Source organism: Scyliorhinus canicula, chromosome 1 (assembly GCF_902713615.1).
Source record: "Scyliorhinus canicula chromosome 1, sScyCan1.1, whole genome shotgun sequence".
In the NCBI taxonomy this organism is placed as follows: Eukaryota; Metazoa; Chordata; class Chondrichthyes; order Carcharhiniformes; family Scyliorhinidae; genus Scyliorhinus; species Scyliorhinus canicula.
Window position 1 is genome coordinate 24,337,411 of NC_052146.1, and position 24,738 is coordinate 24,362,148.

At 42.0% G+C, this 24,738-nt stretch overlaps 1 protein-coding gene across 1 annotated transcript in view; it reads right to left on the minus strand.

Annotated features, from left to right (window-relative positions):
• LOC119951523 (probable E3 ubiquitin-protein ligase HECTD4) overlaps positions 1 to 24,738 on the minus strand; it is a 415,771-nt gene that overhangs the window by 180,633 nt on the left and 210,400 nt on the right. Inside the window, 7 exon segments of the mRNA XM_038774748.1 lie at positions 95 to 337; positions 1,868 to 2,031; positions 6,489 to 6,593; positions 6,859 to 6,978; positions 8,958 to 9,165; positions 10,509 to 10,618; positions 22,584 to 22,737. Coding sequence (XP_038630676.1) covers positions 95 to 337; positions 1,868 to 2,031; positions 6,489 to 6,593; positions 6,859 to 6,978; positions 8,958 to 9,165; positions 10,509 to 10,618; positions 22,584 to 22,737 — 1,104 coding nt within the window.

Sequence of the window (24,738 nt, forward strand, 5' to 3'; positions counted from 1 at the left end):
ACCTACCAAAGGGAATGAGAAAACATCAAAAAACGCAAAAGAACATTTGTGCCTTACAAGGCAAAAATACTTATATTCAAGGGATAACACTCACTTAATACTTGGTCTGAACTGAGGCCGTGCTCTTCCAGATATTTCCCTGAGTTTTCCCATTATTCCAGGAGGCAGACGAATCCTTGGCAAATCAAAGTAGTGCCCAGCTACCGGAGGAGGGGGTGCAAGTGCATCACAAGGATATGTGAACTCCCTGTCTTCCTCTATAGTTAGCGGCAGAGGAGAGGGGCTTGGAGTCAAAGCAGGAGACAAGGCACCGTTAGCTTCAACCTGCCACTGGCATCTGTCAGCAAGAGATTTCAGAGACATAGATTTAATTCCAGCTCAGAAATTGCACAATTTCATTTTTCACTTTGCAAGAGAATGTATGTTCAAATTGAGCAATGGTGTGCTGGATATGGAATGATTACAATGTAAGTTATCAGACACTTGTTCTGTTGGAATGGAATAAATGACAATATCCATTGGCCCACATTATTGACTGAAATGTGACCGTAGACACAAAGTAATCAAAGGTAGTCTGCCCAAATGAACAAACCAGTTTCCAATTAAACTGTACTCAGCAAACAGTAACTGCAAACCTCTCCAACTATTAGAGGCATAACACACAAATCATATATTTCAGGCAGTGGCTGCAAATCAAATTTACTGAGTGAAGTGGCAAATACATAAATCACATTGGCTTACTAAAACTACAAAATATCTAACCATAAAGGAATTCAAATTTTGAAACTAAGAAAAACAAATGTTCACTTTTTTTCCCCATAGTAATTGGGGCAAGGATTCAGAATGTAGCGGTTAATCAAACCTGCAGGCACTCTGAATGAGGTGCTTGTTACATTAGTCACATCTACTAGTGGTTAGCACCCTCAAAATGATTAGCTGTTGTCTTGGAAGAAACTGAGCAAGCTTCCTACCTCCTTCAAATCATTCCAAAAGGGTTTAAATACGGCCATGCATATTTCCCTCAAAATATAATCCAAGAAAAGTAATTTGAATTGCATTATTCCCTGGCCCAGATAATTTGTACTTTCCATTGGGGCCAGTTGTTTCAAGACATGTCAACCAATTTTAAGTGTTCAGCACTCCCATGCAGAATATAATTACTCAATAAGCTAAAAGAAGTTTTATAAGCTTAAAGAAATAATAAGCTAAAAGAATATTTGACAAAAAGTCATCCAGACTCAAAACATTAGCTCCGTTCTCTTTCCACAGATGCTGTCACACCTATTGGGTTGTCCAGCATTTTCTGTGTTTCAGATTCCAGCATCCACAGTAGTTTGCTTTTAAGCTAAACGTAGCACTGCTTTACAACCAAAGGTTGTTATCCTGTAGTCTGTGCAGGAATGTTAAGTCAGTGCAGAACAGAAGACAAAACAGTACTGTTGGTCATACATCCAAGAAACTGACTTGAGACCACACAAGTTCATTTCCACATTGGACCCTTACAGGCATCCATTTGAAGAAGCTCTCATTTGATTCTCAGCATCCTAAAAGGCCATCTTATTTTCCGATCAGCAATATTCATTCTTTGGTAGGAGTACTGACGAGCAATATTGGAGGAACAGAATTCAGATCATCAAAAAATGCTTAACTCAATATGCCATTTGGTGCACTTGTTTAAATAATCGCTTCACAATCACTTGCGCCTTAAAAATGTTTTCTAATACAAGTCAGCTTCAGTATGAAGATGCTGCTTTCCAATAGCCTAGTAACTGAAAAACTGGAGCACTAAAAACCCAATTTACAAATCAATCAGGCAGCACAGTAATTTCTCACCTTCCAAAATATGGAGAATAATCAAACAACTTGCCTCTGTAACAGTTTTGATCTGAGCAATTGGTGGCATGCTTCCTCCTCTTTAGTTGTTTCAGGTCCATTGTAAAGGATCCGTAGCATGGAACAGGCTAATACAGAGAGACCCAGTGCAAGATCAGCAAGGAAGGGCAGACCCCCCGAAACATCCTCTGAAGATTCCTGCAGGAAAATAAATAAATAGTGTGCAAAAGCTAATTGCCAAAAGCAGCGCAAATGGGCACAGCTGGTATTTACTACTTTACCGCTTATAGTTTGTAAGTGCTATATTCTGTAGTAACGAGGACCAGGAAAGAAGGGTCGTAGAGGTATTGTGGTATTGACATAATCAAATATTAAGCATCTTCTAAATCTTTAATTTTAAGAGGCATGTCATGGTAGGAGAACTACAAGCCATGGTGTGCTCCTCATGCTCCAGGTGGGAAGTCGGGCACATTTCCAGCACCTGGGGTCAACATGGGTGCTGGAAGTGTCTCTCGTTGCAGCTCCTCTGAGATCATGAGGAGTATTGTGGATTGCACGCACAGGGAGGTAGTCACACTGCTGGTTAAGATTCCACAGGCAGAAAGGGAATGGGTGATCACCAGGCAGAGTGACTAGGCAGTCTGTGCAGGAATCTCCTGTGCCTTTCCCCTGAAAAACAGATTTATTACTTTGGATTCTGTTGAGGGGAATGGCCTCTCAAGAGAAAAGCAGCAGTAACCCGTTATACTCTGCTGCACAGGGGAGGAGTTAAAAATGTTGGAATGCAGCAGTTATAGAGGATTCAATTGTAAGAGGAATAGATAGGCATTTCTGTGACCGCAAACGAGACTCTGGTGACGGCGGGCAGGAGGCAGCCGCACACTGGAGGGCTCCCGATTGGGAATAGAAATTTGGGGGTTCTGACGCCCGGTCCCAAGGGGCACGGAGGCTGAAAAGGCTGTCAGAAGGCACAGGGAGGAGAAATGTCCAAGCATGGGAAAAAATGGCCGTGAAAAAGGGGGTTAATGAAAGTCCGCCGGAGAGTGGAAAAGTCAGCGCAGGAACTGTAAGGAAAGTGGAGGCTGGAGCACCAGGGGAGGCCGCATCGGTCACAGCAGAAGAAATGACCACGGTGATGGTTGTGGAACTTGAAAAACAGTTCACAAAGCACATGGAAGCGATGAAGAAGGAGATCGGGGTGGTATTGAAAGTGCCACCTTTATTTTGGTACGGCGGAAGCGGCGGAGGAGTTTGCGAAGGCAGAAGGACTGGCAGAATTGAGAAATGGGGCCGAGAGCGGTTCGTGTATCAATGTAGCCTCATGTAACTTTATTTTTTCACTGCGTGTTGGTGTATGTACTAAGTGAGTCGACGCTGTATATTTGGACAAGGGAAGAGTTGGAACTTTCATTTGCAATGATGGTTCTTTTGGGGCTTGGATGTGTATGCTGGGGTTGAGTGCTAAAGGGGATTGGGCACGGGGGAAGGAGACCCGGGTGGGGGCCTCCACGCTGGCTCATTTAAGCCGGCCAGTGAACGGGAGGGAGGTGGGGGGGGACTGTGGCCGTCGGAGCCTGGTAGAACAGGTTTCGGTGAGTCTAACCAGGGTGAAAGTTGGGGGAAGGAACCGAGGTTGGGGAAGGGGGGTTTACAAGAGGAAGTGGAGGGGAGGAGTCTGGGAGGGGTGGGTGTCTACAATTCATGGGTGCCATTCACGGTACTCTTTCGGGGATTGGATGGCATTGAATATTAGGGGGGGGTTGGGGGTGGACTATATATGTCAATGGTGACCAGGGGAGATTCCTTTTTCTTTTCTCCCTCCTTATGAGATTTAGTTTTATTTGATGCTTATATTGTCAGGTGGGCCGTTGTTTGGGGGGTGGTGGGAGGATGGGATCGTTGTTGGTAGGGGGATTGACATTGTATTCGTTACTGTTAACTGTTCGTTGGTGGGGTGTAAATCCTGAAGAAAATGTGAAAATGAAGAATAAAAATATTTTTTTTAAAAAAAGGATGTCTTGGAGCAGTTGCAAGACATTCTGGAGGTTGGAGGATGAACAGCTAGTGATTGTGGTACACATTGGTACCAACAATGTAGCTAAAAAAGGAATAAAGTCCTCAAAGCAGAATATAAGGAGTTAGGAAGAATGTTCAGAAGTTCGGACTTCAAAAGGTATTGATCTCATTGCCATGTGCTAGTCAAGAATAGAAATAGGAGACATTGAATGAATAAGTAGGTGGAAAGATGGTGCAAGGAGGGAGGGTTTCAGATTCCTGAGACATTGGGACCGGCTCTGGGGGCAGGTGGGGACCAGTGCAAACTGGGCAGGTTTCACCTGTGCAGTACCTGGGCTAGAGGGCGAGTGTTTCCTAGTGTGGCTGGGAAGGGTTTAAACTAGTATGGCAGGATGATAGGAATCCAAGCTGGGTGAGAAGGTAAAGTGAAACAAGGACAGTACGGTGGTACAGGGGTCAGCACTGCTGCCTCACAGCACCTAGGGGCTAGGGTTCAATTCTAGACTCTGGTAACTGTGTGGAGTTTGCACTTTCTCCCAGTGTCTACGTGGGTTTCCTCCGGGTGCTCCGGTTTCCTCCCACAGTTCAAAGACGTGCAGGTTAGATGGATTGGCCAGGCTAAATTGCCCCTTAGTGTCCCAAAGGTTAGGTGGGTTACTGGGTTATGGGGATAGGGTAGAGGCTCTTTCGAACAGCAGGTGCAGGTTCTATGGGCTGAATGGCCTCTTTCTACACTGCAAATTCTATGAATTGTAATAAACAGTAAATGCAAAAACAGTAGCCAAGGTAATCTAGGATGAGAGGCAAATAATGAGGGCCATATTACAAAGAAAAGTTAGGATGATTAAAAAATTGTAAAGAGACAAATCTAAAAGGCACCTTAATGCATGGAGCATTCCGAATAAGGTAGATAAACTGTTGGCCTGGTAAATGGATATGATCTTATAGCCGTAATGGAGACATAGTTACTGGGAACTTAACATTCAGGGAGATTTTACTTTTCGGAAGGACAGGAGGGAAGGAAAAGGAGGTGGGGTAGCACTGTTCAGAAGAGATGAAATGAGGACAATTGTGAGAGACGATTTAGACTTGGATGGTGGAGGGAAAAAACAGCAAGGGACAGAAGACATTTATAAGAGTAGTGTATAGATTCCCAAACAGTAGCCACACTGTAGGAAAGGTTATAAATTAACAAAGAATTGGAGCATGTAAAAATAATAGAGCAATAATTATGGGTGACTTTAATCTTCATGTTTATTGAGTTAATCAAGTTGGTAAAGGTAGCTACCACAATGAATCGATAAGAGTGCATTAGGGATAGATTCCTAGAGCAATCGATCATGGAACCAACCAGGGAACAGGCTATCTTGGATATGGTAATGAGGCAGGTTTAATAAATGACCCCAGAGTAAAAAATCCACTAGAAGTAGTGATCATAACATGATAGTATTTAGTATTCAGTTTGAGTGTGAGAAACTTGGGTTGGAAACAACGGTGTTGAACTTAAATAAAGGGTATTACATTGAAATGAGGATACAGTTAGCTAAAGTGGTCTGGTACATTTGAAAAAAATCATAATTTAATCAAGCAGAGTCAGCATGGCTTCATGAAAGGGAAATTGTGTCCAACTAATTTATTAGTGTTCTTTGAGGAAGTCACAACTAGAGTCGATAGAGGGGAACCAGTCAATGTGTTGTATATGAACTTCCAAAAGGAATGTGATAAGGTACCTCACAAAAGGTTAAGTCATAAGATAAAAGTCCATGGTATTTAGTGCGGTCTGGATAGAGAATTGGTGAATGGGCAGGAAACAGCGAGTGGGAATAAGGGGTTCTTTTTCAGGTTGGCGACCTATAACCAGTGGGGTTCCACAGGAATGATTGCTGGGGGTATTTGTGCACGAAACATAGAAAGCTAGCACAGGTGCAGCAGGTAATCAGGAAGCCTAATGGAACGTTGGCCCTTATTTGAAGGGGGTTGGAGCAGGGAAGTCTTGCTGCAACTGTTTAAGGTACAAGTGAGACCACATCTGGAGTACTGAGCGCAGTTTTGGTCCCCAGAGTTAATGGAAGATATTATTTCATTGGAGGTTGTTCAGAGAAGATTCACTAGGATGATCCCCGGTATGGAGGGATTGTCTTATGAACAAAGGGTAAACAGGTTCGGACTCTATTCATTGGAATTTAGAAGAATGAGAGGTGATCTCATTGAAACATAAAAGGGCTTGAGGGGGTAAATGCTGAGAGGCTGTTTCCCCTCATGGGAGAATCTAGGACCAAAGAGCATAATCTCAGAATGGGTGCCAATTTAAGACTGAGGTGAGGAGGAATTTCTTCTCTCAGAGTGTTGAGTGTCTTTGGAACTCCTTGTCACAGAGAGCTGTGGGGGAAGAGTCGTTGTGTATATTTAAGGCTTAAATAGACAGATTATTGATTAGTAAGGCAATCAAGGGGAAAGAGAATGTGAGGAATGTCGGATCAGCTGTGATCCCATTGAACGGCGGAGCAGGCTCAAGGGGCCAAATGGCCTACTCCTGTTCCTATTTCATCTGGTCTTAGAACGCAAAGTTAAACTTGTGACCATCAGGGGCATATCTATGTTTATATGTGTAGCAATTTACATGGAAGAAACTATCTTACCTGGGCTCGAACGGTACAAGCAAATCCCCACATAGCTTTATCAGGTGTGTTGTGCTCTCGTCCACTTCTCATCTCAAAAGAAAATGTCACTGTGTCTCCCTCGACCTAATAAATACATCGCTAGGATTTAATTTTCAGATCTGAATGAGCCAAGTTTGGCTTCAATTCTAAGTATAACACATACAGGGCAATGGCTTTGCACAGTCAACAGATTTCATTCTCCATTTTAGTATCTATTAAACGTATATCTAAAGTTAACTCACTGCACTCGAAAACTAGGTGTACAGGAGAACTACCGCAGTTATCAAATAATTAAAGCAAACAAATATTGATGGTTGAGTATAGGCACGGAACAAAATCTTTCAATTACCTTGACCAAGTCCTTAGGCCAACCAGTCCCGAGTACACTGCGACTTCCATATCCCAATGTATTTCCTCCATATTCTGCTACTTTCCTGCTGTTAGTGTTTGGACCTGCATATATCACCAGCTGCAGAAATAAATTGTGTAGAATTAAGAGACAGTAATACCTCTTCAGTACAGAAGGTTTTCCCATTTAAAATAAACAGAAATACAAATATTTCAAACTGAAATTCAATGAAAAGCATTGCAATTGAATGAACAGGAATTAATCTAATTGGTTAATGAAAATTAGTTCACTTCTTCTGCATGAACTCAAAATTATAAATCCATGTTTGAGGCAAATACATTCAGGAATAAACTATTCTGAAGATCACCCATCTTTTGAAAAACCCAAAGGCATTTGTGCTCCACTCTTGAGAACAAAGTTCTGAACCGATCGTAAAGATTAACTTGAGGACACTGAAATCTGCAGACAAATAGGGAGGTAGAGAAACTTGCATCATAAAACTCAGAAGACTCGTAGAGTATTTCCATTGATTCTGCTTTCAAGGGATAACCAAATAATTGTTTCACTAAGCCAATTGGAGGACCAAACAAGCTTTTACAGAGGATGCTCACAATGTAAACTTAGTCTAATTTGAAGGAAAATCAAAAGACTTGCATTTTCTAAATTGCAGTTTGGTTGTATACACATCAAACCTACATTTTCTGCTTTTTTCCTCAGGTTTATTGATCTATTTTGAAGATCTGCTGTGACAGATTTCCCCAACACTCTCATCTCATAGGCCACCACAGATTTCTGCTTTGATGCTTATTGTTGTTTATTGTAAATGGGAAGGTTTTTGGCTGGTCTCTTTTTCACAATTCTTCTGTCTTATGTAAAAAGAGTAAGGGTTCCAAGACCCCTCCAGTGTCTCTTCCAAAACCCTCAGGTATAGATGATCTTCAGATACTCTTGTTCAAGTTGTTACGTGTGCAATTCTCCAGTTCTCCTGGATTGATTCGTTGCGGGATGCAGCTTTCAATGATAATTCAGATTGGGATTTTGAAATAGGCACCTCTTGCTTGAAAAGTCAGCGTTGGTTCACCCAAATGAATTAAAATTAGTTTGCAAGTTTTGTTTGAAGCAGTCCAGAGAAGGTTCACTTAACTGATACCTGGGATTGTTTTTTTTTGGTGGTGGGGGGGGGGGGGGGTTATCTTTTGTGAAAAGGTCGGTCAGGCTGGGCTTGTGTCCATTGCAGTTTTAGAGATTGAGGGGTGACCTTATTGAAACATGCAAGATCCTGAGGGAATTTGACAGAGTGGATACTGAAAGAATGCTTCCCCTTTTGGGAGAGACTGGAGGTAGGGTACACAGTTTAAAAATAATGGGATCTCCCATTTAAGACAGATGAAAATATTTTTTTTCTCGGAATCTTTGGAACTCTCTTCCCCAGAGAGGGGTGGAGACAAGGTCAATGAACATTTTAAAGCAGAGGTAGAAAGATTCTTAACTGACAAGGGGTGACAAGGGAACAAAGATTATTGAGGACTGGAGAATGTAGAGTTGAAGCCACAATCAGTTCAGCTTTTACTGAATGGAGCAGGCTCAAAGGATTGAACGGCCTACTCCTGCTCCTAATTCATAAGCTTGTTTCCATACACTGCATCATACACATATACATAGAACATGCAGAGCAAAAGGAGGCCATTCGATCCATCGAGTCTGTACCGACCCACTTAAGCTCTCACTTCCACCCTATCACCATAACCCAATAACCTCTCCTTACCTTTTTTTGGACACGGAGGGCAATTTAGCATTGCCAATCCACCTAACCTGCACATCTTTGGAATGTGGCAGGGAACCGGAGCACCCGGAGGAAACCCACGCAGACATGGGGAGAACGTGCAGACTCCGCAGACAGTGACCCAGCGGGGAATCGAACCTGGGACCCTGCGGCTGTGAAGGTACAGTGCTACCCACGTGTGTTACCGCGCTGTCCAAATCTACCAGATCTATCAGATCTACCCCCTCCAGGTTTTACAAATAGGATTAAACCCATCTTGTTGAACTCTAATGCTAACAATATGAATGCAAGTACAATGCTCTTTTCATTCATTTACCTTGTCGTAGTCATATTGGGAGGAGCAGCGAGTGTCAAACCTCAAATAGAGGCAGCGTGCACCAGGAATGTGGACAGTCTCTTTGAATTTGTAGTTGTCTCTCACAGGATGGACCGTTTCCACTGTCTTCCCAGCTGCCCATGGAGCAGGGATCTTTAAGCCAGTCAGAAAGCCAGGTTCTTCCTTTTCCTCCAGCATACGGTAGTTTCTAGTGAAAAGGAATTAATTTAGCTGCAATCTAACATATAATCAGGCTTAACTCGGGCAATTTCAATACAATTCTATATCAAACCAATAGATTGACAACTGAAAGACTTAAACCCTGTTAATAAACCTGACAATGGGTGGTGCAGTCAGTTTCTAACACCTGCATATTATTTCAACGAAATAGTTAAGGGAGTACTGGGGGTAATAAGGGAGTACTGGGGGTAATAATCTCAAACTTTGCAAAGGCAGACTAGCTTATAGGTTAGGAAGTGGTCTGTTCCATTCAAAGGTCAGTAACCTGAAACGTCAACTCTTCTCATTTCACAAATGTTGCCAGACCTGAGTATTTCCAGCATTTTAAAATTTTAGTTTCTGATTTGCTAAATTCGAATGAGTGATGGATCTATTTCTGGCTGTGGTGGGGATCACCTCAGGTAGGAATCAGGTAGAGTACAACATTAATCAGGGCTAGAGTGGTCTCCTGCAATAATATCAATCATTGAAGGCATTAGGGGAAGAATTTTCCAGATTTTGTTCCCCCAATTGACATGGATTACTAAATCTTGTTCCTTGCCTCTCCAGGTGAGGTGTGTGTGTGTGTGTGTGTGTGTGTGTGTGTGTGTGTGTGTAATGTATATATTATTAAGCACAAGACATCATATTTGCATGGGACAGGCTGAATGGACCCACACATCATTTGTGGCTCTTCACTTTTCATACGTTCATACAGCAATAACCTTTATAAGTTTTAAAGTTGCTGCATGTCAATACACTACCTAAGAACAAAGTAATAGCAAAAAAAGCAAAGCAGCAAAATTAGCAGCTTTTAATAAACTGATTATTAAAGATGTGGTTATATTTGCATTTCTGCAGCAACTAACGTAGCTCCAGTGATAGGTCACCTGAATCAACCAGTCTCTCACTGCTGGCTCAACATCACATTGAAAAACACATCTTCCATGCGTTCAAAAAGTCTACAAAAGATCCACAGAATCTCCTAGGCACTTAATAAAATTAAGCAGAGTGCCTATTTAAATATCTTGTGTCAATGTTCCTACCAACATTCAAGTTTAAAAATGTACCACCCAGTGGCACAGCTCTGCCCTTATGGGCAAACCCATGCATGTATAAAATGCAGAACTCTTCCCACCACACAACTACGGTTCGTGGTAACCCAGATAAATAGAAAAAGTGCAACCACAATCCCAAATACTCAGTAACATTCACAGATTATATTTCACATTGTCAAACCATTTGCTTTTCAAATATGCAATAATTCCTTAAACTAAAATGAGAGAAGTGAAATTGTATCCTGCTCAATACCATCAGAATAACATCCATCACCTGTCATCCAATGTAGGGAACGTTCCTTTCTGGCTCTGTTCAGCTCCTGCGTAGGGTTCATCACCTACCTCTGTGAAAACGGGAGCTTGCGTTTTCAACAGCAAAGCAGTCTGCACAAGATAACAGGACATTGAACTTTACATACCAGTAATGGATGTAATTCAGTCAGATAGAGACAGTTCAATCATATGAAAAATGAACAATTTAATCAACTTCCAAATTTATTTAATTTAATCAATTTCCGCTTCTTCAAATATAGTATTTGTGACAATACAAAAAAGGCGGATTATCAGGTAGGAGTTCACTTCGCTCTCTCGATGTGTCAGATAGTTCAAGACTGAAAAAGGACGGCATATTTCCTTCTCTAAAGGACATTAGTGAACCAGATGGGTTTTTAGGACAATCGACAATGGCTTCATGGTCACCATTAGGCTTTTAATTCCAGATTTTTTATTGAGTTCAAATTTCACCATCTGCAGTGGCGGGATTTGAACCTGGGTCCCCAGAGCAATACTCTGGGATTCTGGTTAATTAGTCCAGCTGTTGAATCTTTACACTAAGTCTGTCTCCTGAGTAATGCTGTACATTTTCAAATAAATCAAACCCACATTTTGTTTATCAGTCCAGAGTGAAGTGGGTAAGTTTGCACAAAGCAAACACAGAAGTACAAGACGGTGAGCAGTAGTGAATCCGGTTAAACAAAATGAAGATTTGAAAATCACAGAAAAAGCTACAGACAAGATTTTGTTCTGCACAAAAAGGCTGCATATGAATTGAAGACCCTGAAGGCAGAGTCCCTCTACAGGCAGTGTTTCACAAAGCAGTGAATACCTGATGTGAGGAGCCGGATTGGTGGTGAATTGGATAGTTCAACTTGAGTCGGACAGCACAAGCCGCAGAGCCATCGAAGTGCAAAAAAAAAAGAAGAAACCGGAGCTCCAGCGTAAAAAAAAGGAAGAAAAAATAACCATGCAACAGTTGTATTGCAGGAAAAAAATTGCTACAAATTGACAGCATTTGTAAAAGACAGGACCATAAGGAAGATGACCACCAAATTCCCGAGCATCAATTGAAAGGCCACACACGTCCTACCCAAATTTAGGCATTTTAAACGAGGATTTGATTTATCCATCACAGAACCAGATTAACAAGCGGTGAAATTAAAGATAATCACTGGTAACGAGGCGTGCACAGACCCAACTCTTCTGACCTGTTTAAGCATCAGAAAGTTCCCGAGAAGCTGTGGAACTTGGAGTTCATGTAAAGGTGAACTTTAGAATACACCACTTGTGTGTGTGTGTGTGGGGGGGGGGGGGAGGAGAAAGAGAGAGAGAGAGAGAGAGAGAGAGGAGGAGGAGGAGGAGGATGCAAGGCTGCGTTTTCCACGAGTTCTGGCTTTCCAGGCCTTTAATCCTTTATTTTGTCCCAGTGTGCATTTCATATTTGACCTTTTTCTGGGATGTATGCCTTGCACTACGTCCCTGGTTGATCCTGATTGGAGTTTTGCAACAAGGAGCAGAGAGAAATCATAGAATCCTCATTTGAACGTAGCGGTCAGAATGGGCTGAGGTAAGGCCCAGCTTGCAGTAGTTTAAAAAAATATTTTTATTCCTTTTTCCATTTAGAGGCCATTCCAGTATGTAATATTGCAGCTAAAAAGATTTTGGAGGAATTACTTAAATTTTTACTAGATATGGACTACCCACAGAAATACAATCTGATCAAGGATCAAATTTTACCTCAAGGTTATTCAAAGAAGTTATGGATAGCTTAGCAATAAAACAATTTAAATCAACTGTGTACCATCCAGAATCGCAGGGAGCGTTAGAAAGGTGGCATCAGACATTAAAGACAATGTTGAGGGCTTATTGTCACGATTATCCAGAGGATTGGGATAAAGGAACTCCATTCGTATTGTTTGCTATTAGGGATACACCTAATGAGTCAATCAAATTCAGTCCTTTTGAACAAATTTTTGGTCATGAGGGAAGAGGACCACTTAAATTGATTAAGCAAAAATTGGTGAGTGAGAAATCGGAAATTATATTATTAGATTACATGTCAAATTTTAGGGATCGATTAAATAGAGCAGGTCAATTGGCTGGACAACATATGAAAGTTGCACAAAATGTAATGAAATGGGAAGCGGACAAGAAATCCAAAGTTCGGAGTTTTGCCATTGGAGTTAAAGTTGCGATTCTGGATGGTACACAGTTGATTTCAATTGTTTTATTGCTAAGCTATCCATAACTTCTTTGAATAACCTTGAGGTAAAATTTGATCCTTGATCAGATTGTATTTCTGTGGGTAGTCCATATCTAGTAAAGAATTTAAGTAATTCCTCCAAAATCTTTTTAGCTGCAATATTACATACTGGAATGGCCTCTGGAAACCTAGTAGACACATCCCTTATAGTCAAAAGTTATTGATTCCTGGTAAAGTTGTTACCAGTGGTGGTAGCTGAGCCTTTAAAAGCTAGGTTTTGTGGACCTTATCAAATTGAAAGGAAATTAAGTGAGGTGAATTATGTGGTTAAAAACGGCAGATAGAAGGAAAATTCACCGTGTGTCATGTGAATATGCTTAAAAGGTACTTTGAAAGGGAGAGAAAAAGGAGGTTTTAATGATTCTAACTCAAAGTGACAAACCAAATCCAGATGACTGTGAATTTGACATACCTCAAATTAAATTGGAAAATGAGGATGTTCTTAAAAATTGGGATAAATTGTTGACTTACCTTCCAGAGGAAAAACAGCCTGACCTGAAAGAGTTATTGATATCACGTGGGCAAGTTTGTGGAGATAAATTGGGAAGTACTAAAATAGCTATAGATGATGTAGATGCCAGAAATGCTGTTCCAATCAAACAACATCCACATAGACTTAACCCTTTAAAATTGAGAGTATGCTTAAAAATGGTATAATTGAAGTAGGTTGCAGCCAATGGAGCTCACCCATAGTGATGGTGCCTAAACACCTCGGTTGTGTGTGGACTATAGAAAGGTTAATGCAGTTACAAGAACGGACTCTTATCCTATCCCACGTTTGGAGGATTGCATTGAGAAAGTGGGACAATCAGCTTTTATTTCCAAACTGGATTTACTTAAAGGTTACTGGCAGGTATCTTTATCCGAAAGGGCGAAGGAGATTTCAGCTTTTGTGACTCCAGATGGTATATGCCAATTCAAAGTTATGCCATTTGGCATGAAAAACGCCCCACCCATATTTCAACGGTTAACTAACAAACTTGTTTCAGGATTACCCAATTGTGCGGTATACATCGACGATCTGGTAATTTTCAGCCAGACATGGAAAGAACATTAAAACATCTGATGGAGTTATTCGATCGACATTAGGAGGCGGGTTTGCTGATAAATCTAGCCAAAAGTGAATTTGGAAAAGCCCAAGTCACTTTCCTTGGCCATACAATCGGACAGGGTCGAATGGTCACAAGGGATGTGAAACCAACAGTTATTGAGGAGTTTCCGATACCCTCAAGACAAAGGAAAATAATGCGATTTTTTGGCATGAGTGGATTTGATCGAACATTTGTGAAAAAGTTTTGTAGCGTGGTTGCTCCACTGATGGACTTGCTGAAGAAATGTAGAAAATTTCAGTGGACAGCGGACTTTCAACAGGCACTTGCTGCCTGAAAGCTGTGATAACCGATGGTCCTGTGTTGGAGAATTACAAGGGACTCTGTGATCAGATTGAACTAAAGTATCAGACTTTAAAGAGACATGTCGGGGCGTAGAGAAATGGATGGATCGTGCAGAGGCCTTCTTGATCAAAGAGATTGTCAATCGAAAAGGATTTCAGTAGGGGGAACAAAAAAAAAATGGGACTATATTATTATACCTGTTTGCGTGTTGTTTTTTTGAAACAAAAAAGTATATTTACTGTGTGCATTTCTTAAAGGATAGTGAAGAGGTGAAAAATGAAACCATCTTGAAGTTGATGGTTCTTTTTTTTTCTTGGGGGGTGGTGTCATGTGAGAGTACCTGTAAGAAATGGGCGTTTAAGAAATGTACCTTTAAGAAATGAGTGTTTATCAGTGATGTCAGAGTGTGAGTGGAGCTGGGCTGTCTGTCAGCTTTTTACTTTTGTTTTAGGCTGTTTGCTGCAGGGTGTGTTTTAGTTTCGTTTTCAGAGCTGGATAGCTGCAGTCACAGCCAGAAGGGGTATTAGTCTTTCTCTCTGTAATCTAATGGAATGTGCCGTCTGAGGAGCCTTGGTGAGTTCCTGGGTCAGATTAACATTTTTGGTTCTATCTATTCATGTTCCGGGATCCATCTTTACGTTGGCAAACTCAAAGATACACGAGACATGCCCAGTTGCCAGGACAAAGAGGACTTGCAGACATGTCTTGGTCTTTTCAACTTCTTCCCACTGTGCCTAACAAACTTCGCTGATAAGAGCATTATCACGCAGGAAGGATGTTCCATATGGGCAGCCGATACATGGGAACATCACAATGATACTATTAGGGCAGCACGGTAGCACAGTGGTTAGCACAGCTGCTTCACAGTGCCAAAGTCCCAGGTTCGATTCCCGGCTTAAGGCACTGTCTGTACAGAGTCTGCATGTTCTCCCCGTGTCTGCGTGGGTTTCCTCCGGGTGCTCCGGTTTCCTCCCACAGACCAAAGATGTGCAGGTTAGGTGGATTGGCTATGCTAAATTGCCCTTAATGTCCAAAGAGGTTGTGAGGGGTTACTGGGTTACAGGGATATGGTGGAGCTTAAGTGGAGTGCTCTTTACAGGGGCCGGGGCAGACTCGAATGGCCTCCTTCTGTACTGTAAATTCTATGTTATTTCTATGTATGATAGCTGCACCATCAACAGGTGTTCAACTGAGTTAAAAAGCATCATCAGGAGATACGCGTTCTACAGTACTACGACCAAAGAAAAGAGACAATCTTAGATGTTGACACATCTCGAGAAGTGTCGAAGCATGCATTATGCAAGATTGCAAAACATTGCCATTGGTTCCAAAACTCCAACACAAGTGCAACTGAATTCATAGAATCCCTACAGTGCAGGAAACCATTTGGCCCATCGAGTCTACACCGACCCTCTGAAACAGCACCTACACAGACCCGCAATCCCACCTAGGGACAATTTGGCATAGCCAATCCACCTAACCTGCAAATATTTGGACTGTGGGTCCACACTGATAATCACCCAAGGTCAGAATCTAACCCGGGTCCCTGGTGCTGAGAGGCACTAGAGCTAACCACTATGCCACCCCAATTAGTTGAACATATTATGAGACTTTGGTATTCAGTATTTTCAAGGTTCATCACATACCTATTTGATAAACGATTTGTGGTGGAAATGAGTTCAAACCATTGGAAATGATTTGGTAAAAGTCACTGACATGTGCGCCACCCAGACTATGACTTCTGATAAAAAAAATGAGGCTACAAATTCGAAGTCCGTTACAAACCTGGTAGCAAATTGATTACTCCAGACACACCCAATCTCAAAAAAACTGCGGACGCCTTGCCAGACCGACAAGTAGACAGCGTAGACATCGCCAGAGAGAGACGCATCCAGCATAAATTCTGGCCAACACAAGTGGAACCAGCTTTAGCATGAAACTGCAAATGACCCACCACCGAAGACATTACAGAAAGTCATTGTAGAAGGTTGATCTGATACAAATTGTGCCAGACACCCTGATGTTTATAGCCGTACAGAGATAAACTAGTTACTTTGTGTGATTTTCAAGGAAAAACAGGGGCTTGTATCCCAAGATATCTCCTGGGAGATAGTTACACCAGGTGCATGTAGGTACAGAGCAAACGAGGCGCCTGGCAAGGTATACTCTATTAGCCATGATATTGAGAAGAGAGTGAGGATGTGTGAAGGATTGCCAGAGACACCAGCTACATCAGTGCAAAAAAGCTTTATACCTCATGCTCCATCATACCCTTGGTCTACAATTGTAACAGGTTTATTCACTATCCATGGCGATGGCTTTCTCGGAGTCACTGACTACTTTTCCAATCATCAGACAACTAAAAGTTAGCTCAGGTGAATCTGTAGCAGATACAATGAGTTCAATTTTCAGCTTGTTCAGTGTGTCTGAAGAGAATCATATTGGACAACTGGTCACTGCACATTGGCAGTCCTTTGAGGGACATGGGGCATAAACCACATGACAGCCTTGTCACACTATCTTAGGTCAAACAGTCTTGCAGAGCAAATGGTTCGCACTTTCAACTAATTAATTATAAAGTACAGGCAAACAAAATGAAGATCTCAATATCTCCATGTTATCTTTAGACATGGGCTAACCATCATCACCAGAAATCAATTTTGGAAGAAAGGTTAAGACAACATTGCCAATCCATCACCTTTCCCACTTCTCAGAAGAAAGGCGAAACTTCTCGAAAATTAGAGAATAAAGACACTACAACAGACATGCAGGTGCAGAACTGCCCAGTCTGCATGTAGGACAAAAGGTTTGAGACATGCATCTTACTTAGGGAATTTGGTTACCCGCAGAAGACTCCAAAGTGTGCAATGAGCCTTGAGCCTATGAAGTCACAACATCAAACAGGGCGACATTAAGAAGGATCAGAAGCCAGCTAAGAGAATTGTACAACTGCATAACACTTTGGTAATAAAAATAGGAAAGTAGATTATTTGAATGGATGTAAATTGAGAGAGGTGAATACTTAGTGAGACCTTGGTGTCCTCGTGCATCAGTCACTGAAAGTAAGGGTGCAGGTACAGCAGGCAGTAAAGAAAGCAAATGGTATATTGGCCTTCATAGCGAGAGGATTTTAGTATAGGAATAGAGATGTTTCACTACAATTGTATAGGGCATTGGCGAGGCTACACTTGGAGTATTGGGTCTAGTTTTGGTGTCCTTATCTGAGGAAGGATGTTCCTGCTATGGAGTGAGTGCAGCGAAGGTTTACCAGGCTGATTCTTGGGATGGCAGGACTGTCATATGAGGAGCAACTAAGTCGGTTAGGATGATACTCATTGGAGTTTAGAAGAGTGAGAGGGGATCTCAGAAATGTACAAAATTCTAACAGGATTAGACAGGATAGATTCAGAAAGAATGTTCCCGATGGTGGGGGAGTCCAGAACTAGGGATCATAGTTTGAGGATATGGGGTAAACCTTTTAGGACTGAGGTGAGGAGAAATTTCTTCACCCACAGAGTGGTGAATGTGGATTTCACTACCAAAGAAAGCAGTTGAGGCCAAAATGTTGTGTCACTTCAAAAATGAATTAGATACAACCCTTAGGGGTAAAGGGATCAAGGGATACGAGGGAAGGCAGGATCAGGATATTGAACTTGATGATCAGGCATGATTAGAATAAATGATGGAGCAGGCTCGAAGGGCAGAATGGCCTCCTGCTGCTTCTATTTCCTATGTTTAGTAGGCCAACTGCATCCAGAACACATTGAAAGACGGACTCGGCGAGCGAAATTGTGGAAGATCATATTAGAACAATCGCATTCGGATAATACACAAGATACCACCAATCCCACAAGTCATGAAACCCAAGTGATAAGTCTCAATCTCAGGAAGGTCATACCATTGAAGTTTGGGACGATTGTTAAATCACTTACATGTTGTACAGACTCAATCTCAATTTGGTAAATCCTTAAACCCTTCAAACATTTATTTTGTAAATAGATTTTGCAACTACTCTAACATTTGTGCATTTGCACCCTTAAGGAAATAAAAGGGGATGTTGCAATATCACTTTGAGAGAATATGCTAATAAGTAGCCAGCATATAAACCACGTGACCAGCAGACTTTGTTCAGAGGAGCTCTCAGTTTAGTTAAAAGCAAATTACTACAGACGCGCAGCATGTGAGGAGTTGCAGCTGGAATTTAATGTTTTTAAAAATAAATTTAGAATACCCAATATTTTTTTCCAACTAAGGGGCAATTTAGCTTGGCCAATCCACGTAACCTGCACATCTTTGGGTTGTGGGGTGAAACCCACGCAGACAAGGGGAGAATGTGCAAACTCCACACGGACAGTGACCCAGAGCTGGGGTCGAACCTGGGTCCTCAGCGCTGTAGGTAGTAGTTGGCTGCCATGCTGCCCTGCTGGAATCTACTGCTATCAAAAACTTTTGAATCTTAATGAAGTCTGTCTGCTGAGCAATCCAGCATTATATCTTCAAATAAACTGAACCTACATTTAGCTGATCAGCCCTGCGAGATTGGCAAGTTTGTAAACATAGAAATACAATAGTAGGACTAACAAGGCAAGGGAATATACAATGAAAGATAGGGCCCCAGGAAGCACAGAGGATCAGAGGGACTTTGGCGCGCATGTCTATAGATCCCTAAAGTCAGAAGGACAGGCAGATAAGGTGGTTAAGATGGCAAATGAGATACTTGCCTTTATTAATCGAGGCATAGAACATCAGAGCAGGGAGGTTCTGATGGAGCGATGAAAAATGCCGGTTATGCCACAGCTGGAGTACTCTGTGCAGTTCCAGTTGTCACACTCTAGGAAGGAACTGAATGCACCAGAGAGGATGCAGAGGAGATTCACCAGGATGCTACCTGGGTTGGAGCGTTTCAGTTGTCAAGAAAGACTGGACAGCTTGGAGTTGTTTTTCTTGCAGCAAAGGAGGGAGACCTGATTGAGGTGTAAAAAAATTATGAGGGACCTAGATATGGCGGATAGGAAAGACCTTTTCACCTTAGCAGAGGGGTTGATTATCAGGGGCCATAGATTTAAGATAATGGGCAAGAAGTTCTTTGGAGATATGTGGAATTTCTTTTTCACCCAGGAGGGTGTGGAAATCTGGAACACACTGCCAAAAAGGGTGGTAAGAGGTGGGAACCCTCACAACATTTTAGTATTCAGATGAGCACTTGAAATGCCATAAGACATAGGAGCAGAATTAGGCCACTTGGCCCATCGAGCCTGCTCCGCTATTCAATCATGGCTGATATTTTTCTCATCCCTATTCTCCTGCCTTCTCCCCATAACCCCTGATCCCATTATTAATCAAGAACCTATCTATCCCTGTCTTAAAAGACACTCAGTAAATCGGCATCCACAGCCTTCTGCTGCAAAGAGTTCCACAGATTCACCACCCTCTGGCTGAAGAAATTCCTCCTCATCTCTGTTTTAAAGGACCGTCCCTTTAGTCTGAGATTATGTCCTCTGGTTCTAGTTTTTCCTACAAGTGGAAACATCCTCTCCACGACAACTCTATCCACGCCTCACCGTATCCTCTAGGTTTCAATAATAACCCCCCCTCATCCTTCTAAACTCCAATGAGACCCAGAGTCCTCAACCGTTCCTCATACGACAAGCTCTTCATTCCATGGATCATTCTTGTGAACCTCCTCTGGACCCTTTCCAAGGCCAGCACATCCTTCCTTAGATACAGGGCCCAAAACTGCTCACAATATCCAAATGTGGTCTGACCAGAGCCTTATACTTGAATTCTAGCCCTCTTGACATGAATGCTAACATTGCATTTGCCTCCCTAACTGCCGGCTGAACCTGCATGTTAACTTTAAGAGAATCGTGAACAAGGACTCCCAAGTCCCTTTGTGCTTCTGATTTCCTAAGCATTTCCCCATTTAGAAAATAGTCAACATCTTCATTCCTCCGTCCAAAGTGCATAACTTCACACTTTTCCACATTGTATTCCATCTGCCACTTCTTTGCCCACTCTCCTGGCCTGTCCAAATCCTTAGGTAGCCCCCCTGCTTCGTCAATACTACCTGTCCCTCTACAAATCTTTACACCTATGTAATGTAATTATCTGCAAACTTCGCAACAGTGCCTTCAGATCCTTCTTGCAAATCGTTAGTGTATATTGTGAAAAGTTGTGGTCCCTGCACCGACCCTTGAGGCACACCACTAGTCACCGGCTGCTATACAGAAAAGACCCCTTTATCCCCACTCTTTGTCTTCGGACAGCCATCCAGTCCTCTATCCGTGCCAGGATCTTACACTTAACACTAAGGAGTCTTAACTTATTAGGTTAATAATAAGTCTCCAATGCGGCACCTTGTCAAAGTCTTCTGGAAATCTAAATAAATCATATCCACTGGTTCTCCTTTATCTAACTTCCTTGTTACCTCCTCAAAGAACTCAAACAGATTCAGATGTGACCTCCCCTTGATGAAGCCATGCTGACTCAGTCCTATTTTATCATGCACTTCCAAGTACTCTGCAATCTCATCTTTAATAATGGACTCTGAAATCTTGCCAATGACCGAAGTCAGGCTTAGTGGCCTATAATTTCATGTCTTCTGCCTCCCTCCCTTCTTAAACAGTGGTGTTACATTAGCTACTTTCCACTCCTCTGGAACCCTCCCTGCTTCCAGTGTTTTCAGAAAGATCCTGAAAATGCCATAGCCTACAAGGCCAAGTGCTGGAAAATGGAATTTGAGTTAATACGTGCTGGTTTGGCTTGTGTGGACATGATGGGCTGATGGGCCTCTTGCCATGCTGTTAAAAACTCTGACTCTACAAACACAAAACATTCACCCACACAAGTGTCAGACAATGACCAATTCCTATTAGAGAGAATTCAACCATGTCCTCCTGATATTCAATAGCATTGCCATTGCTTAATCTCCCCATACTCAACATCCTGGGTTACCATTAACCAGAAACTTAACCAACTACATAAATACGATGCTGCAAGGGCACATCACAGGCGAGAATTCTTCCACCAGTAACTCAGCTCCTGATGCACCAAACCCCTACAAGGCACAATCAGGAGGGTGACGCAATACTCATTTACCTGGTTGTGTGCAGCCCAAACACTCAAGAAGCTCAATAGCACCTGGGGCAAAGTCAGCTGCTTGAGTGGCATCCCATCCACCACCTTAAATATTCACTCCTCCAAAACTGGTGCACTGTGGCAGTGCATCTACAAAAAGGCCTTGCAGCAATTTGTGACCTCTGCCACCTAAGGCTGCAGAAACACGGGAACATGACCACCAAGCAGCCTTCCGTTGCATACAATCCTGATTTAGAAATATGACTGCTCTTCCTGAAATGTTGCTGGGTCAAAATCCTGGAACTCCGTTCCTAGAAACATTTTAGGTGCACCTACACCACTCGGGCTGCTCCAGTTCAAGAAGACGGCTCACCACCATTTTCTGTCGGGCAATTTCAGACAGGCAATAACTGACGGCCTTGTTAGTGATGCCCAGATACCATGAACAAATATTTAAAAAGTGACAAATCCAAGACCACAATATGATTCACCAAATAGATTGCTTATTTTGCTGCAGAAAATGATGGAGCTCTTACAGTTAATCAGTTTAATACATTCCAGTAGATTGTGTAAAATGATAGCACTGGGAGAGAAATGAAGGAAACTGCAACATGCACCTACATTTTAATAGCAGACCTGTTAATGCAATAACTCTCCATTCTACCTCCACAATCTTAATTAGTTATGCACATGGACCCAATTTAGAACAATAATTTATTATGAACTTCAGAAACGTACATTAACAAAATGCTTCAAAAACTTGATTTTTAAATTACAAAGTTGCCCTTATAATTCAGCAATTTTTGAGCAGGTGAGTCACACAGCCCTGGAAGGCCCTGGCTTCATTTCAAGAGCCGTTTAGTTAATTTCACATCGGTCGGATTGCAGATAGGTTTGGTCAGAGATCTGTACCCCTGGTCGCTACACGACTAACCACTCTTATGCGGGTCCACTTGAATGGGCATCAGTGGAGGGTGGGAACAAATAACTGTGCAGGATTCAATCTGAAGGTTTTGATGAGAGTACCTAGCTGGTCACTTTGTAACATTTACTGTCAGCCCTGCAAGGAATCATTGCCTTCAAGATAGAATGGAAATGAGAAGAAAATTTGCAAGAGAGAGAGAGAAACAATGTGTGAAAACAGGAGAGAACAGGACTGCTGATCTTATACCAAGTGTCAGAGCAGCATGGCACAGATTAATGCTCGAAATTCAGAAGGTAACTGGAGATAATAGGAAACATTTATTTTTCAGGGGCTTTGTAGATTCACTTCAAAATTAAGATTCCAATCACTATAAATGTGTATTCCAAAACAGACTTTAAAAATTCTGTTCTTTACCTGGCTGGTGTAGAGAACAAGCTGAACCAGCTGCGGCATGAGTGCATCTGCCATGATCAGAGTCTGCAGGTTTGGGTGCATCAGAGAGGTCAGCAATACCGGCAGCAAATGGCCCAACATAGTGGCTTTGGTGATCTGTTCCAAGCCCTTCAGCCTGCATTGAAGAATCAATCTTGGATTACAACCAAATTAGGTAAACGACAGCACAGAATTTTATACCATAGAGGGGCCCTTGCATATTCTGGCTCTCAAAGATAAGACTTCTACATTTTATTGAGCTAGCTCAGCATCAGGAACTGAATAGCAATAATATTTCAGGGTTAAAGAAGGAGCAGGGAGAGTGAAGACATTTTTACTTTTGATGATTACCCAGTACCCTCTGTACGACTGAGTTTTATTGTTCGATAACAGAATGTTTCACACACAATAACACGAGTCAGTCATTCAGCCCATTCAATTAGCTCAAACATTGGTTTAACAATGGCAATCACCTTACAGATGAAAGATGCCTTTTCTCTAGATGCCAGACTAGTTAATCCAAAAAGGCATCTCTCTTTAATTGACTTTTCAGCAATCGATTGCCCTCATTTCTGAACTTTTCCTTGTTTCCTCATTTCTGAACTTTTCTTTTTTACTGCTCAGCTCGTACTGAAAGGTTGCATTTTCTTGTTCTGAATTCCCCACTACAGGAAATATTTTAAAATCATCAATCATTCACCACTATCTTTCGCCACACCAGCAGGATTCATCCAAGTTTTTCAAGTGGTTTATCACAAGTTAGCCCAGTTATCTCAATCTTGAAAACTGAAGACGCAGAACATTAGCCAATCCTTTCTCATCCAAGCTGCTGGTTGAATTCATGCGCATTCCAGTGTGATCTCTTGTAGACTCTGATTTCCATATCTTTCTTGGTGTGGAAATTTTCAGAAACAATAACCTGGGACAAAATTAATAGTTCCATGGATAAATTAAGGAAGGCCAGCATGGATTTCTAAAAGGGAAACAGTGGATGACTAAGTTGGAGTTTTTTTTTGAGAGCTCTTTTGAGAGAGACTTGATAAGGGCAATGCTGCTCATTTGGTGTATTTGAACCTTCAAAAGGTATTTAAGTGCTGCACAACAGACTTGAGAGCAAAGTCAATTGATGGAATAAAAGGAACTGTAACAACACAAATATGAAATTGGCTGAGTGACAGGAAACCGATTATGGCTAATGAATGTTCTTCAGGCTGGAGGAAGGTGTGTACTGGAGTTCACCAGGGGTCAATGTTGGGACCCTTGCTGTTCCTGATATATATTAATGACCTAGACCTTGGTATGCAGGGCACAATTTTGAAGTTTGTGGATCTTATGAAACTTGGAAGTATTGTGAATTGTGAGGAGGATAGTGTAAAACCTCAAAGGGACTTTGACAAGTTGGTGGATTGAGAAGAATGGCAGACGAAATTCAACGTAGAGAAACGTGAATTGATGCTTTTTGGTAGGAAAAAACACAAAGAAATATTTAAAAATGGTGGAAAACTTTTGGCCTGCAAGCCACATAGGACTCATCAGCATTCTGCAGCCCACAAGATATTTTGTTGACTGTTGCCCATGTGTAGAGTTGCCACATTCCGTGTAGCTTTTTTCCTACTAGTATAAATGAAGTGATACACACACAAAGCAGGGGCAAGTGAGGTGCGTGCTGTATGAACACACTCTCTGAGAGAGCCTCGTGTTCCCTCTGCATCTAATCGAGTGTAAATATTTATATTTGCTTTACCACTTGGAAGTTAATGACAGTTCTATTAATATATGAATGATTAAGCATTTTTTATAACTTCTGAAATATTCAGCGTGCGTTAAATCCTATTCAATGGTGAACAAGCCAGATTTCAACTTTACGGCCCACTGAGGTGAAGGAGGGCCACTTGTACAGCCCACTCACTAGCCTAGGTTGCCCAGAGGGTCACGGTTGGGGGGCATGAGGAAGGGGCGCGGGCGAGAGGGGCACCGAGGGGTGTGGGACATGCTTTAATTCTAACCAATTACACCAGCATTTTCAGAAGTCATGCAAAAGATTTATAGAGTAGGTCTCAATGAGGGGGCATTGTTAGCATGATGACCCAGTTAGCCACATATCACATTGGAAAGTTATACATTTGGAAAAAAAACA